Source organism: Eimeria tenella, genomic scaffold (genome assembly GCF_000499545.2).
Source record: "Eimeria tenella Houghton genomic scaffold, Eth_scaff31, whole genome shotgun sequence".
Lineage (NCBI taxonomy): Eukaryota > Apicomplexa > Conoidasida > Eucoccidiorida > Eimeriidae > Eimeria > Eimeria tenella.
In genome coordinates, this window is record NW_013542966.1 from 187,719 (window position 1) to 202,358 (window position 14,640).

Here is a 14,640-nt window from a genome sequence, read left to right on the forward strand (position 1 = left end):
CAGCAGCAGCAGCAGCAGCAGCAGCAGCAGAGCTGCCGGCAGCAGCAGCACGAACGGAGGCAGCAGCAGCAGCAGAAACAAAGACAGCAACGGCAGCACCGAAACAAGCGGACACAAAAACGGCAGCAGCTGCAGCGCCAGATACAGATCCCGCAACACCTGCACCAGCTGCAACAACCGCAGCAACAGCAGCAACAGCAGCAGCTGCCGAATCGGCACCGCCTGCTGCTGCATCTAGCCCAGAAACGCCGGCGCCCTCTGCCAGAGATTCCAAGCAGCAGCCGCTGCATGTAACTGCTGCTGCAGTGCAGCAGCAAATATGTGAATTTGTGAAGGAGGCATGCCGTGCGCTGCCGCCTCCCCATTTGCTGCTGTGGCACGCGACGTGGGCTTCTCAGCGCACGCAGGTGGAAATGCTGCTGCAGCAGCAGTTGCAACAGCAGCAGCAGCAGCAGCTTCTGGTGCAGCAGCAGCAGCTGCAGCAGCAACAGCAGCAGGAGGCTGCGGCACTGCAGCTGCAGCAGAGCAAAGCCTGCCACTTACCCGCAGCGCTTGCCGCCCAAATAGCTTACAGGGAAGCCAGCAAGAGAAAGGCTGCAGCAGCTGCAGTGACACAGCAACCAGCAGCAGCAGCAGCAGCAGCTGCAGTTGCAGCGCCACCGGAAGAAGCAGAAGAAGGACGGGCTCCACAGGCCGATGCAAGAGGTGGGCCCCCCAGGGGCCCTTCGGAGACACCTCAAGGTCCCTTTGCTGTCCGAAGAGAGCTGCCGTGGGTGCGCCGGCCAGCTGCTGCAGCAGCAGCAGCAGCTGGCAGTGGGGGGCCCCCGGGGGCCCCCAGCAGGGGCCTGTTCACGGGCCCCATTGCTGATGGGAAGAGCCGTGCTTCCTGCCAGGTTCGGGCGGACTCTTCTTACCGGCTGCAGCAGCAGCAGCAGCACGAGCAGCCAAAGCAGCTGGAAACGTTGCAGCAGCAGCAGCAGCAACCGTCGCTGCAGCAGCAGTGGAGCCTATTGAGAGGTGGAGAGGCAGCCGCCGCCGCCGACGAGTGAGGCCCCAGCTCAGCGCCTGCTGCTGCTGCTGCTGCTGCTGCTGCTACCTCTGTTCGTTTGCTGCTGCTGCTGCCTCTGTTTGTTTGCTGCTGCTGCTGCTTCTTCGCTCACGTGCGTTTCCTCTCTAGCCTTTTCTGTGGCTCTGCAATTTCCTTCCCTCTTAGAAGCTGCTGCTCTTTTAGTCTATTTTCCCAGCTTTGCTGCTGCTCTTGAGGACCTGGGGCGGGTAACTGTGTGTCTCCTGCTGCTTGCTGGTGTTTGCTGCTGTTTGCTGCTGCTTGCTGCTGCTGCAGAGATGGGCCCGCGAAGCAGCAGCAGCGATACAGCAACCACGGGGGCGACCGCCATTCGTGCCGTAGGTTTTCTGTCACGAGTTCCTTAAAGCCAAGTGCCTGTATATCTATCAAGTGCAGCAGCAGCTGCAGCAGCAGTAGCAAGAGCAGCAGAAGTGCAGCAGAAGCTGCAGCAGAAGCAACAGTAGCTGAGGGCGCACGCAGCTACAGTCAAATGCTTTAGTGTGGCCTTTGCTGCTGCTTCGGTTGCTGCTGTGCTGCTTCAGTGGATGGAAGAGTGAAACATCAAAGACCCCACGACGACCTTTCGAGTACCCAGGGCAAACGGTGAGTATGCAGCAACAGCAGCCGCTGCAGCAGCAGCAGCAGCAGCACCAGCGTGTTCAACTGTGACTGAAATATGCAGCTAGGCCCCAGTGCCCAGGCCGTCGCTACGAGGCGCCTACGCAGCTTCTTTAGGGCCTTTGCGGAGCTGAAGTGGTCCAGTGGTTCGCCTCTGCCTGGCCAGTAGCTGGTGTTGCGCTGCAGTGGTCCACTGGTCTGTTGCGTTTGCTGCAGGGCCCGGAGCCGCTGGTCCCCCGCCGAGACAGCAGCCTTTGTGGAGGCTGTGAACCACCTGGGCGTGGGCAGCTGGCGGCAAATAGAGAAGTGTTATGGGGCCGTTCTGGGCAGCCGCCGCAACTCGCAGCTCAAGGACAAGTGGCAGAACCTTTTGCTGCACGGCCACGTCGTGCGGCAGCAGCCGGACGGCCCCTGGGTATTCACCGGCCCCTGAAGGCCCTTAAGGGCCCCTGAGGCCCCCCAGAGCCTTCCACGGGCCTTGAGGAGGCCCCCAAAGAGCCTTCAGGGGCATTCAGGGGACCCCTGAGGGCTCTTTAGGGCCCTGTATTTTTGGGGAAATCAGGGGGCCCCAGAAGGTCCTGCAGGGCTCCGCGGGGCCCTAGAGGGCCCTACAGCGCCGGAGGCTCGCTGCGGGCCTCACAAAAAAATGCTTTCAACTTCTCTCCAAGCTTAAGGGCTCATAAGTTACTTCTAGCTCTGTCTGAATCCCCTGCACACACCTGCCCACAGGGAAACTGTACTGCGTTGAGAAACCCTATCTTGAACAACAGCTTAGCTTTGCCGAATTTCAGCTTTTGCAATCAGTATGGCTGTCACAAATGCAACAGTGTGCAAGATATCCTTTAAACCGGCCAAAGACCTCTGAACCCTTTGTGAGCGGGATGCACAGACTTTTCACGTTTTCACTGCTGCTTACAGCAGCACAATCCCATTAGGCATTCGTTAGCAGCTCAAAGTATGCAGACGGTTAGGTGATCCTCGTAACTATGGTAGTTCGGACTTTTTTCACCCGGTATCCTCCAAAATCTGCATTTCAACTTCAACGCGATGCTGTCTGAACTGCCCTCGGCCGCTTCATCAAAATAATTTTCGGATTTTCGCGCATGAAGCCCAGTTCCCTAGAATTCGCCAGAATATCACAGGTCATGCAAATCATATGTTGTGGCAGCAGCTAAGGAGTGGGCTGCAGTGCTGGCATTGGACCTCCTTCCTCCCTACACCGACTTAGCGGAAATATGCCTTAAAAGGCCGCGGCATTCCTTTAAGAAAAAAAAGGAATTTATGCACAGTTGAGATCAGAAACAAAAAAAGCGAATTTCGAGGCTACCGGACTTGTAGTTCGCCTGCAGTGGGATCAGCTGGGCGCGATTCAGAAACTGCAAAATGCGAAAGAGGCAAGTTGCTACAACTTTTTCAAATGGCACGCCGGATCGGCATCAAGAATTCAAGAGAGATGAAGTTCCACGAAGACTAGCTTTAAGTGGTATCATCCAAAGACATTATCAAACCTTCATCGTATTCGCTGGCAAATTATAGAACTTAAGCTCGCCTGCAAGCATGCTGCATAACTTTATAGGGGAACAAAGAGGCGTGCAGGGATTTGCCAGATGCATACTCAACAAATTAAACTTCCTGAAAAAGCTTAATCTTCTGAAGATCGAGGTGGGCGCAACCTCCAACTTGAATAAACAAGCCATCAGAGATCCCCTAGGATCCTTACTGGAGGGGAAGGGAGCCGAAGAAACCAGCCAGTTAGTTTGCCTGCGTCTATCTCAGGCGTATTGAACAAAGTGTCGCGCTGCTGCAGAGATGTAAACTGTTACCTTTTTCCGCGTCATGCTTGCCGCGTCATGCTTGCCTCAGTTGGCACGGCAGTTTCTCTCGGAAGAAGAATTTACTTTCCCCTCAAAGCGGTTTTGGAGCAAGCAGCAGAAGCAATTACAAAAGTCTAAGAACCATGTCTTCTACTTCTTTGTAGCGTGTTTCTAATCTGATGTGTGATGAGGTTTTCCCAGGTCGGCCCGTTGTAGCTCAAGCAGGAAATGGACGCTGCAGGACAGCTGTCGGTTTCATTGCAGGTCCAGCTGCCAAGCTGGATCTTTCCGCTACGTTTCCCTAAATGAAAGGCAGCCTATTTCCCTGATGTATATCCTCTTAGAGCGCCTCGCAAAGGAAGTTGTTGAGCTTTCGTTCATGGAGGAACATGGGCAGCAGCTTTATCCGGGGAGCAGACACAGTTGTTTTTCCTTTTGATTAAGCATTCCTTCTCCATAATGAGCAAAGTATTTAGACCCGCTCTTTCCTCTTTGAGCCCAGGCTACATGGTTGGAGCAGCAAAATGATGTCCTTCGAAGAAGATGCTTCCTGAGCAGTGAAGAAGAGCTGAACCCCGTTTCTAAGCGAATCACGTTTTGTGCATCCCCGCGTTTACAGTCCTTTTTTTTGCTTTTTAACTTGTATCTTCTGCTTCTTCTCTGCTTAACTCCTAGTGTGTCCTCTTGCCTCCTTTTGCGCCATCGCCTTCCATTTCCTCCTCATATTTGTCCTCTTCCGTCCTTCTTCTCCTGATCTTTGCTGCCTCTTTCTTGTTTGTTCATCTGCTGCCGCATTCGCTGTCTCACCCTTTGCTCCAATCTTTTGCTCCTCAGGGATGCAACAATTCCGTAACACACCATGGTGCGGGAGACTAAGTGAAAGAGTGTGATTAATAAAAGCTTTAGAGCAATGAAAAAAAGCTCTCACGCCCAATCGGAGATGGGAGTAGCATAAAATATGCGGTGAAAGCGTTTCTAGGGATTAGACTTGCAGGACCTACTAGCACTGTTGGGAGACTGAGCTATTGTTACCTTGGGAGGGAAATAAATTTCTTCATTCTTCATTAATTAAGGTAAAAAAAGGCTGTCAAGGAATATGCTTCAGTAGGATGTCGGAGCAAGTTCAAAATCCCCAGAATTAATTAATGGCACAGCTCTTGAGAGAGGTGTTGGCAGAAATCGCACCCATTCCCACCCACAACGTTCACAACAGCGAAATTTCGTTTTCAGAGCCCATAAAAAAGGCCTCTTTCTAGAAATGAACAGAAGAAATCCCAAAAGAATGCGTCCTTTTACTAATGGACAGCAAAAGCGCTTTCCTACTCAACAGTACTAGACGTGGCTGCAGCTGCCTAGCGAGTCCCATGCCTCATGCCATTGTCTCTCTGCGACATTAATCTTTAGATCTGCACAAATGTTTTTATTTATAGCATTCGCTTTGTCACGGCGGAAGTTACAGGCTTATTGCTGTCCTCAGCAATACATACGGCGGATCTCGCTGGTTCTCTGTGGCGACTGCCATTTATTTGTCGAATAAGTTCGTGTCCTAAACTTGGCGGGCAAGTTATTTTATATATTGAAAATAACAGAGACGTTTGAGAGAAACAAGACCTCAGTGCTCGCTAGAACCACAAGGTCTCTTTCGACGAGCCCGCCACAAGTAACTACTTCTTGATTCACCGCAAGAAATCAGGTAAACACACAGGCCCAAACGCCGCAGTCTGTTTTAGATCATAATTCCCAAGAGAACTTTTATTGTTGGGTTGGGCACAGTTGTCGGTAGCTCACAGCGTGCAACAAGATCTGAAGCCGAATTGTGATTTCGGCATTACTTTGGAAGGCCCAGAGTGCTGTCAAGCTCGAAAGACACCCGTTAGCAATTCTTGCGCGTTGATTCATATTAATTTACATAATGCAGACAGCCAGCAACACGCAAAAGAGTGCTTGGGGCCCCAAACGAGGGGAGTTGTGACTGGCTCTCACACGAGACATGGCAACTACGACTTCTGTTCACCGGCGCGCCTAGGCCCCGTACAGCAAAAGTCAACATGTTCTTTTTCTTAATATATTAAAAAGTCATTCATGTAATTCCGTTGTTTCATTCCTTCACACTGCAGGTGAGCTGTCGCCGACTGTGCGTGAGCTCTGAGGTCATCCTTCCTTCCTACACATTTGCTCCGGCAGCAAGACCGGAGAAGAAAGCTTTTGAAAAGATGCGTTCCTCGGCTTCTACTGTTGATGAATGTCACATAGCATCAAATGAACACAGCAGCAACTCGATCTACAACTTGAAAAACAGCACTTCTCCCCAAAAGACCAGTGAGCGCCCGCTGGTGGCGGTCGCTCTCTCCTCATTCATCATTGCCACTGTGGTATTCTTCCTTATAACGAGGTGCAATGTGCAAATCCGTGGCTCGAGGAAGAGTACAGGGAGAAAACTGGCAAATGGCGTGAGCCCGGAAGCGTTAACAGCCCAACCATAAGATAACGATGTAGCCCCTGCTGTTAAAACAGCAACAGCTGCAACCCCCATTGATGCTGTTATTGCTGCTGCTGCCTCTCCGGCGTCGGACTGGATTTGTTGTGTCCTTACTGGCTCATTGGTGCTGCTGCGTTTCTGTGTGAGCTGTGGAATATGCAGTCTAATCATCAGTGGCCAAGCCTCAGGGATCTGTGCGCTATGGCCGAAGACACAACGAACCCTGGGAATTCCTCAGCCTCAGCAGAGCCCCCATCGGAAAATCAGCTTGGCGCTGCACGTTCTCAGGTGCCTGTACCCTCTGGGCATGTCCCAGCTAGTCCAAGTTCCTTCTTTGACTTCCCCGAAATCCTAGGCAGCGGGGTAAGCAGTGCGCGCACGCACGGCTCAGTTTTGTCCCTTCTGTCTTTTATCCACTTCTAGGCTCTAATGAATTTGAGACCGTTTATCTTTGACGTCAAAAGGCTAGGGATAGACTGCTGGGGCTGAAAGTCGTCAGGCTATGAGCGCGAGTCTACGCTGCTCAGGCAAATGGCGGGGCAAAGCATGTTCTTCAGAGCGTTCTGACGCATATTTGCGACATGCGAAGCTATTCAGGACCAAGAAGTGTGGGTAAGTGAAGCTCTGCTACCTCCATTGGGAGAGCTTTCTGGACTTGGGTTCTGAGGGGTTACGCTTTGGGGCTTGAGGGACCTCATCCGGCCCTTGCCCATGATGTGATTATGTTGCTGCACTTTACAGGACCATATGCACGCGTTTTTGGAACTACGTATGCAGGAGTGTTTCTGAGGATTTTTGTTGAACACGATGTGAGTTCCACTTCTCGTGGGTTCTGCATAAGCCCAATGTTGGGTTGGGACTTGGTGTTATGCCAGACTTTGTGCTTTTCGCAGATAATTCGCTTTTTGTATGATTTTTTCATTTCAGGGAGTCACGCCCAGCTGGCCGCGGAGAAGGGTAAAGTACTTAAAATAGGTAGCGGCTCTGCTTGAATGTCGCAATTACCAGAGTGTCGCTTTTCTTTTGCAGTTAAAGTTCCTTTTTGCTCCACAATATATGCAGGCATTAGAAAAGCTGGGAAGACGTCTACAAAGGGCGGTCCTTCTTGCTTCTTCCGACGCGGTGCACAGCGCGTGTAAGGAGCGCCCATCCCGAGGTTGCTGATGGTGTCACCAAATCATTTAAAAAGGCTTCAGCGATCATCTGCATTCTTCGAACAAGTTAGAAATTGTTCAAAGCGACGAACGCTAGCTGCTATGCTTCACGTGTTCGTTCTTGTTACTACAGCGGGCGAATGCTTTGAACGCTGGTCATTCATTATTTCATACTTTTGCTGACCACGGTGTTGTATATTACTTCGATTCGTGTAATAAAACAGAATAGTGTGTAACAATGGTATTAATAATAAGGCTGACTGAATATATTTGTGTTGCACATCCTCTGCAGATGGAGAGAGCATGGCACGCACGTGCAGTATTGGTTTAACATACCCTTGGGGGGAAAGGGGCAGAGTAACTGTAACAGTTGTTGGTGAGTCTTAATTGCAGTAAACTGGACTGCTTGTAATCGTACTTTAGATTTCGGCGTAAGCCAGTGTAGTACAGGTTGGAAGTTGCGAGATGCAGAGCGGGATGCAGGTTGTAGCTTCTTTTGCTTTGCGTTGCCAGATGGTTTGCCTCTCTTTGTTTAGTCTTTAGCTGTGTGCTCCAATCCGCCCTTTGGGACCTCAGCTCATGCTTGCTCTTCAATGCTTATTTCGGGATGTTCACTCGCTTGCAGCAGTGAAGTGTTTGAGTTCCAGCACTCAAACTCTGGTCGTGTACCCTCAGTGTCCTTGCTCCGACACGACGTTTTTGAAATACTTGACGTACACGAAATGGTGCACTACGCATAATTATGGGTTATGGAGTAATTTCGTTGCGCGAGAGGCAATAAACCGAAGGCTTGTTGCTCACTGGCAAGTGGCATTGTATCTTTGTGTTTTTCTCCTCAGCTGAAAAGCCCTGGTTCCCGTCAAGAGCAGAAGGAGAAGAAGTTGAGTTTTACGTATGACCCGCTGTGGGAAAGCTCTACTGCGCTTACAGCTGTTTCTGCGCGAGCTCAGACAACTGTGGACCTGTTTCATGCGCCTTCGAGGTTTCTGAGCAAGCAAGATGGGGGCTAAGACATTTTCGTTTCAGCCCATCGAAGAGCGAGGATGCAGCGGGGGCCAAAATGTGCATGGCGAGGAGAAGACGTCTTTTGCTTTTTCCTGCCGCCCTCCCCTTCGAGACACGGCAGTTGTACTGCGCTTTGCACTTTTCTCCTGAGCAGGGGCATTCCACTTCATTGAGCTCTTTTATGCGTACCCCCATATTTCCGACGCCAGAAACTCAGCCCATTCCTTCGGGTCATTCTGCGGCGGCTCGTTTTTTTGCGCCTTGGAGAGGTTAGCTTAGGTTTGGCTACCAGACAGATACAGGTTCGATTCCTGCTTTTACATGGAGAATCCGCCACTTTGCTGCTTCTAGGATGCTGCAAGGGGGCTTATGGCTGGACAGTTTGTACACAGGGTCCTCTGCAGCAACTGCAACTGCCGGCACTGTGCGCCAAGCTGCAGCACCCGTCAGTGCAGACCGGTCCAGACTCCGATTCAATGGCTTTTGTGCGCTTGGCTTGTTTTCTGCAAGCTCTTATTTAATCAGTCTGCATTTTGGCAAAGGGCGGCGGTGTTCAGCCTTTTTTCAGGCCGCAGAGCTTGCAGCCTGTTTTTAAGCGCCCGTGCCTGCCTACTTTTGCTTTGCTCGCCATAAACTTCTGCATTGCTACTCAAAAAGGATTTGCTCTCACTACTCTATCTGTGGCTATAGAGAACAGGACCACCGAGTCTTACCTGCTTCCCGCGATCCCGCTGCCGTTTCCTGTCTTCCCCCCAGCACGCAGCAAGCTGTTCCTTGAGTTTTCTAGTTCATTTCGTTTTCTTTACTGTGCTAGTCGTAATGATAAAGGCAATTCGTCCCTCTAACGTGCAAAAATCTACAGCTAAGCTGTGCACCGGTGAGTCAAATTCGAGTCAGCTCTTTCTGTGCACCCTGGTCTGCGACGCAGCCTCACTACACAGCAGATTAACAGCAAAATAGCTACTGGCTAATTGTTACTTCATGATGAAGGGAACTGCCCACACAGTTATTAGCGTATAACCAAGAGGACAGCTTGTGCCTCTCCACTTGTGGGGTCATCGATATCACAGCCTGGGCGCCTCGTCAACTCAAACGCGGTTCGAAATGGAAGCAGAAAATATTGACACGCAAAGACAGACAGGTCCATGTTGCGCAAGTTATTCCTGGAGTCATGCTTCTCCGTGCCAGCATAACTACCAGCCCTGAACGGGGGGCTGAGTGGACAGTAGCTGAGGCTTGACCTCATTGCCTTGTCTTTGCGGGAGCTTTCATTAAGAACCCTTTGAAAGATTGCTCGTTATTTTGCAGCTTCAGGAGACTTTTATTTCTTGAGGTTGCTGATCTAGGGAACGACTGGCCTTTTGCAGTTGGAGACCGGGCAGCTGCGGGAGTCTCGAGCAACTGGAGGTGAACAAGTGCACCAGCAGCTGCCTGCTATCCGCTTCAGGGTGTATCAAGTGACTCTACGGTTATTAGAGTGAAGTATACATCTGAATTTTGTCCTACATTTTTACTTCGGGCTTTTATTCAACTGGACGGTCTCACCGTTGCAAGGGGGCGCTGCTTTGCCAGTTCGCTGGACCACCTCACCTCCAGTCTGTCTACTGCGTCATCCCCCAGCGCCATCTGATGTTAACAGTTATTTCATTTTTCCAGTAAAATACCTGGCATATATTTGAGCAGCAATGGAGCAGACGGCGCCCATGGGCCCTGTACTGGGGGAACCTCAAGAAGCGCCGGTTGATGGTCGTGTCCACAGATGGAGAGGCGAAGCAGAACTGCGCCTTCGAGAGCGAAGGCAGACAAGACATATTTCTTCTCTTCTTGTTGTGGCCCTCTCGGTAGTCATGTTCTCTGTGCTGCGCAGGGCCCTTAACCTGGTATGGCGCTCTATCCAGTATTTGAACATTTCTCGCTTACCAGGCGTCTGGCCGGAGCAGTCTTCTGCAATTCAGTAAAAAACATACAAATGTGATCCTCTGTCCTCTGTCTTTGTATTGCCAGTGGCGCTCCTGGCAATACGTCCGTATTCCTTGTGAACAGTTCCACAGAACTAGATGCCTGCTTGTTTGTTGTCCTCTCCGCGCAGGCCTTCAGTGTCCCATCTCATATGTCGATGTCCTCAGGCAGTGAGGACGAGGCCGACTCCCAGAGTTTGGTAGACGAGGGGGAAGCCTCCGATTCTTTTAAGACCCTCTATTCGTTTCCAAAGATACACAATCCAGCTGTGAGGCGCGTGAAGGGGGGGTCACTGTTGTAGAACTCCTATAGAAGTGGTGCTCCAATAAACTCAGCAGAAGGAAGTTCATTGGATTTTTGGAGCCTGTTGGGTATCCTGGGAGTTCGCTGCGTTGTTGTCCTCGTGCTGCTCCAACCTCTGGCAAAGAACATTTTCTTCTGTTAAAGCAACTGCAATCATTCTTGTAATGTTGTGACTGTTTTTTGGGCTCAGATGCGAGAGATGCTGCAGGAGGTGTTGCACTTCGTGGGCAACTATGGACGGAATTGGAGAGGCTACCGTGCTCGTGAGCTCATCAGCTTCGTCCTATACTGCTGTATCTTTGGTTCACTGGACACAAGCTCTCGATAGAACTGGCCACCTCTTTTTGTGTTTGAAAAGTTGACAAAAACTGCAACACAGATTTAACTCAAGAGTGCATGCACTTTCTGCAGACACCTTCGTGTCTGAGTACCAAGGGCTCCGCCTGCACGTTCAGGTTCGATTGAAGGTGGGTAACTGCCTCTTTTGCGGGTGGGCCCGTAAGAACTTTTAGAAACTCTTAGGAGTAACACCCTCGCGGTGTCATTTCCTGTTTCTCGTAACGGCTGTAATGATAGTTGTAGCCAGCCGTAGTGTGTCTGTATGTGCTGCAGGAAGAAGGAGAAAAGTGGCCCGACTTGGACGTAAGCACATACGGCACATTTGAACGTAGGAGCACTGAGAATCCGAATACACTTCCCTACGTTTTATTGGCAGTGTCTGCAGCATGTGCTATCATTTGCGTGCCCTGTTTGTTCGTGTTCGTGGCACTTCAGACGGCGGAATTAGCGGCCATTTACCTCGAGGCAGCCATTAACGGGTCTGTGAATGACGCGCAGGATTCAGGTACGAACTTTAGCCCAAGGTTGGGGAAAATTAGGTTTCTTTTCGGGTGCACAGACATGTTGTTTTACTGTTGGACTCAGACCCCAGTGCATGAGGAATTTTAACTGCAGCGGGGCCCTGCTATGTTTTTGGTAGACGTCTTTGCAAGAAGGAATGGTAGTTTTTGCACGACTTTGGGTGTTATTATCTGCATGCCATTGTGCGTGCATGTACTCTTTCCCGTTTGTACCTGCTGTACACACCGTCTACCCATAATGCGTGTGTTGTGCTTGTCGCGGTACGCGTGTGCTGCCACGTTAACCTGAATTCACAATTACTTTCGTTTGTCGCGTTCCGTTTGGACTTGTTCCTAATCGGTTCTCTCTTTTCGGTTTACACTACTTTTCTTCCACTTTTACGGCCTGGTTACCAATCCCCTTTCTTTCGTGCATGCTTAAAAGTATCGCTTCTGTCTCCTGTAGGCCTTACCTCGTTTCGTGAATGTTGTTGCCCGCATTGTCTTGTGCTTTACAGTCGGGGATACTGTTGAAAGGGGATTTAGTCTTTTCTCGTTCACAGGCAAAGGCCGTATGGATGTTGTTGTCCGAGGTAAGTTTTAACGTTGAGAAATATCAGCTGGAATTTCTTTCATGTGCACCACTTTATCCACTATATGGGGAACGTCAACAGTAGTGTGTAGATATTACCATCGTCACGTACACCCACCGTACTGCGTCACGGGTTTGTCCTTGCCTCTGCTTTAGAGTCACCGTACAGTCCCGTGTCTCATTTTCGTTTTTTTTGCTTTTTTGCTTTCCGTTCAGCTGAGCTGCATCATACGCTTGTCTGAAAACAATAGTGGTCAGAGACAGCGTCGGATAACGTTTGCCGTGGAATTCGCTCCATTGTCGACACCGTACACATGAAGGAACAAATGAAGACACTGCAGGTATGCAGGAAGTATGACTTAGGATTGTCTGCTGTGTGGCCCTAGAGCAGCAGCAACAGCTGGTGCAAAGTGTTTGGCGCTTCACGCGGCTACCTTTTCTGCATGCATTTACAGTGCATGCAATCCAAACACCACAGAGGCCTTTTTTCGCGCCAGGAACAACTGCCTTCCACCTTTTTATGGGCATGTGATGCGTGCACAAACAGTGAACGCAGTGCGTATCAAGACATTGATAAATACAGTCGATTTGTTCAGGGTCGACACACAGTTGTGGCGGATGTAGATAGAGCAAAAGAATACAGACAGGAACGCTTGGAGCCCCGGGCACCAAGCAAACAAAGGTGGCAGGGACACAGAGAAGCACAGACGCACAGACATAGACACTACAGCAAAGCAGGACAACTTCTCCATTTTGTTGCCCTTCAACTACTTCCTAGACCGTGGAAACAAAAGCTTTGATTAAATGTAACGACGGTTACTGCGTGCCAAAACCAACCAATAGACTACTGCTGCTGTTGACGAAACTGCTGTTACGTGAGGTTCCGCATCAGCCGCTTGAGCTGTTGCGAGTCAGTAGCTCATTTGCTACTTATTGCGCATCCTGCGGTGCGCGGCTTAAAGTTGCTTTCTCTTCTCTTTACGGGCAAGAGATCAAACACTCTTGACCCTAAATGCGTTGTACGCCGTTCGAGCAGTCCCGAATAAATAATGAAAGACAAAGTCGGAGAGCTCGACACTCCCCATTAGGAAATGTGTGAAGCCCCCGTAGCCCTGCTCTTGCTGTCAATGCAACCGCATAATACGGCAGCCCGTGAAGAGCTGTATTGAGGCTCCCTACCATTTTTGGGGGAGGCCCTTCAAATTGAGTCAACAGCCCTTTCGGCTTCACCAGAAAAAGGGGCCCCAGTTCCAACTTACTTCCTCGTTAAGGTGACCCCTGCAGCAACAGCTGCTGCTGCTGCGTACGTTTCTGATGAACACAAGCCGCACTACGCACTGCCATCCTCATCAGCCCCGTCTGCAGCAGCAGGAGCAGCTTCTGCTACTCCCGCAGCATCTTCTCCCAATGCACCTTCTGCTCCTGCAGCATCTCCCATCCCTGCAGCGCTTTCTGTTGCTTCTGGTGCTGATGCTACTGCTGCCGCATCTTCCGCTGCGCTCCCTGCTGCTGCGTCTGCCGCTGCATCTGATGCTGTATCTGCTGCTGCGGCATCATCCGTAGATCCTCCCCCAACTAAGCCGTAAGCTTCAGGATTCTCAACATACGCTGTGGGCGACAGCATCAGCAGACGCAGTAATGGCAAAAGTTGAACAGCAAGCGACAGCCGCTGCAGTAACTCTCTATGCAGCAGCAGAATAAACAAAACGTGGTAACAACAGTGGAAATGAGCAAAGCCTCCTCTTACATGTAGCGGAGGCGAGAGCCTCTGCAGCAGTCATGTCCTGCTGCAGATACTGATCGTAGAAGTACTGCAGCAGCAAAGGCAAAAATAAGTCAAGATGCACTCCATTTGTCCCGGTCGCAACCCAAATATAAAACTCAGAGCCTGGGGCAGCAAAAAGCGCTCAACACAAAATTCATAGAAATCTAAACCAAAGGGCATACTTTCGATACCTCAATCAGATCCTTCTTGCTCCACCCCTCTAAATATGCTTCTGAGGACAAAAATTCCTGCGTCTTAGATGCGAAATAATCGGACAACGCCGACTGCTGTTCTGCTGTTCTTTCCCAGTCGCCAGCAGCAGCGCCGTCTTCATCTCCCTGTTGTTGCTGTTCCTGTTCTTCCTGTTGCTGCTGCTGTTCATCCTCCTCTTCTTCCTGCTGCTCACCGTCCTGCCGCTCCTGTTGCTCGCCTGTTCCGAACTCTTGCTGCTGCTGCAGCTGCTGCTGATCCGCAGGAGCTGATCCAGGGTCCCCCTCATTCAGCCCGACGCCGCTCTCATCCTCTAGTACGTCCTGAGTCTGCTGCTGGCGCTGTTGCTGCTGTTGCTGCTGCAGCTTCTTCTGCTTCTTTGCCTTCGCCTTGTTCGCAGACACCTTCCTTTTCTTCAAAGCCGCAGCCGCCATGGGGGCCCCGGGAACCCCCGGCCCCCCAGGGGCCCCCATTCCTGGATGCCGGAATGGCGGGGGTGGGGGCCCCCTGCCATACCAAACTCCACAGAGTCCTCGAGAAGGGTCTGGAGGAGGCGGCGGCCCAGGGACATCTTGAGGGGGCCCCTGCATGGGGGGCCCCGGCATGGCTCTTGGAGTTCGCAGTATGAAAGGAGAGGGTGCGTCCGGGAGGGGCCCCCCAGGGGCCCCCGGTCGCCGTGCCCTCAGGGGCCCCTGCGGCCCACACCCGCTGTCCATGGGAGGGGGGCCCCTGAAGGGAGCCCCTCCTCCATCCTGCATGGGGGAACCGAAAACTGGAGGGTACTGCTGCATGTCGCGGGTTGCACCTCCCTGCAGGTTGGGGTAGCTGCCCATCAT

At 51.3% G+C, this 14,640-nt stretch overlaps 4 protein-coding genes across 4 annotated transcripts in view; 2 read left to right on the forward strand and 2 right to left on the reverse strand.

Moving 5' to 3' along the window:
• Positions 1 to 2,117, forward strand: part of ETH_00015415 (uncharacterized protein) — a gene marked incomplete at both ends in the record, with an annotated part of 5,327 nt that extends 3,210 nt beyond the window's left edge. Inside the window, 4 exons of the mRNA XM_013376047.1 lie at positions 1 to 1,045; positions 1,343 to 1,404; positions 1,609 to 1,669; positions 1,901 to 2,117. Coding sequence (XP_013231501.1) covers positions 1 to 1,045; positions 1,343 to 1,404; positions 1,609 to 1,669; positions 1,901 to 2,117 — 1,385 coding nt within the window. The remainder of the gene's footprint in view (positions 1,046 to 1,342; positions 1,405 to 1,608; positions 1,670 to 1,900) is intronic.
• Positions 2,118 to 5,779: 3,662 nt separating this feature from the next.
• Positions 5,780 to 6,148, reverse strand: ETH_00015420 (uncharacterized protein; the record flags this gene model as incomplete). The annotated part of the gene is made up of 1 exon (XM_013376048.1): positions 5,780 to 6,148. The coding sequence occupies one exon, from the start codon at positions 6,146 to 6,148 to the stop codon at positions 5,780 to 5,782; it is 369 nt and encodes a 122-aa protein (XP_013231502.1).
• A 3,673-nt stretch (positions 6,149 to 9,821) lies between these two features.
• Positions 9,822 to 12,071, forward strand: ETH_00015425 (uncharacterized protein; the record flags this gene model as incomplete). Its single annotated transcript, XM_013376049.1, has 8 exons — positions 9,822 to 10,016; positions 10,226 to 10,363; positions 10,589 to 10,661; positions 10,810 to 10,865; positions 11,011 to 11,040; positions 11,173 to 11,242; positions 11,756 to 11,830; positions 12,046 to 12,071. 8 exons carry the CDS (start codon positions 9,822 to 9,824, stop codon positions 12,069 to 12,071), a joined length of 663 nt encoding a protein of 220 aa, XP_013231503.1.
• Positions 12,072 to 13,159: 1,088 nt separating this feature from the next.
• On the reverse strand, positions 13,160 to 14,640 carry ETH_00015430 (uncharacterized protein; the record flags this gene model as incomplete). Its single annotated transcript, XM_013376050.1, has 3 exons — positions 13,160 to 13,437; positions 13,577 to 13,640; positions 13,786 to 14,640. 3 exons carry the CDS (start codon positions 14,638 to 14,640, stop codon positions 13,160 to 13,162), a joined length of 1,197 nt encoding a protein of 398 aa, XP_013231504.1.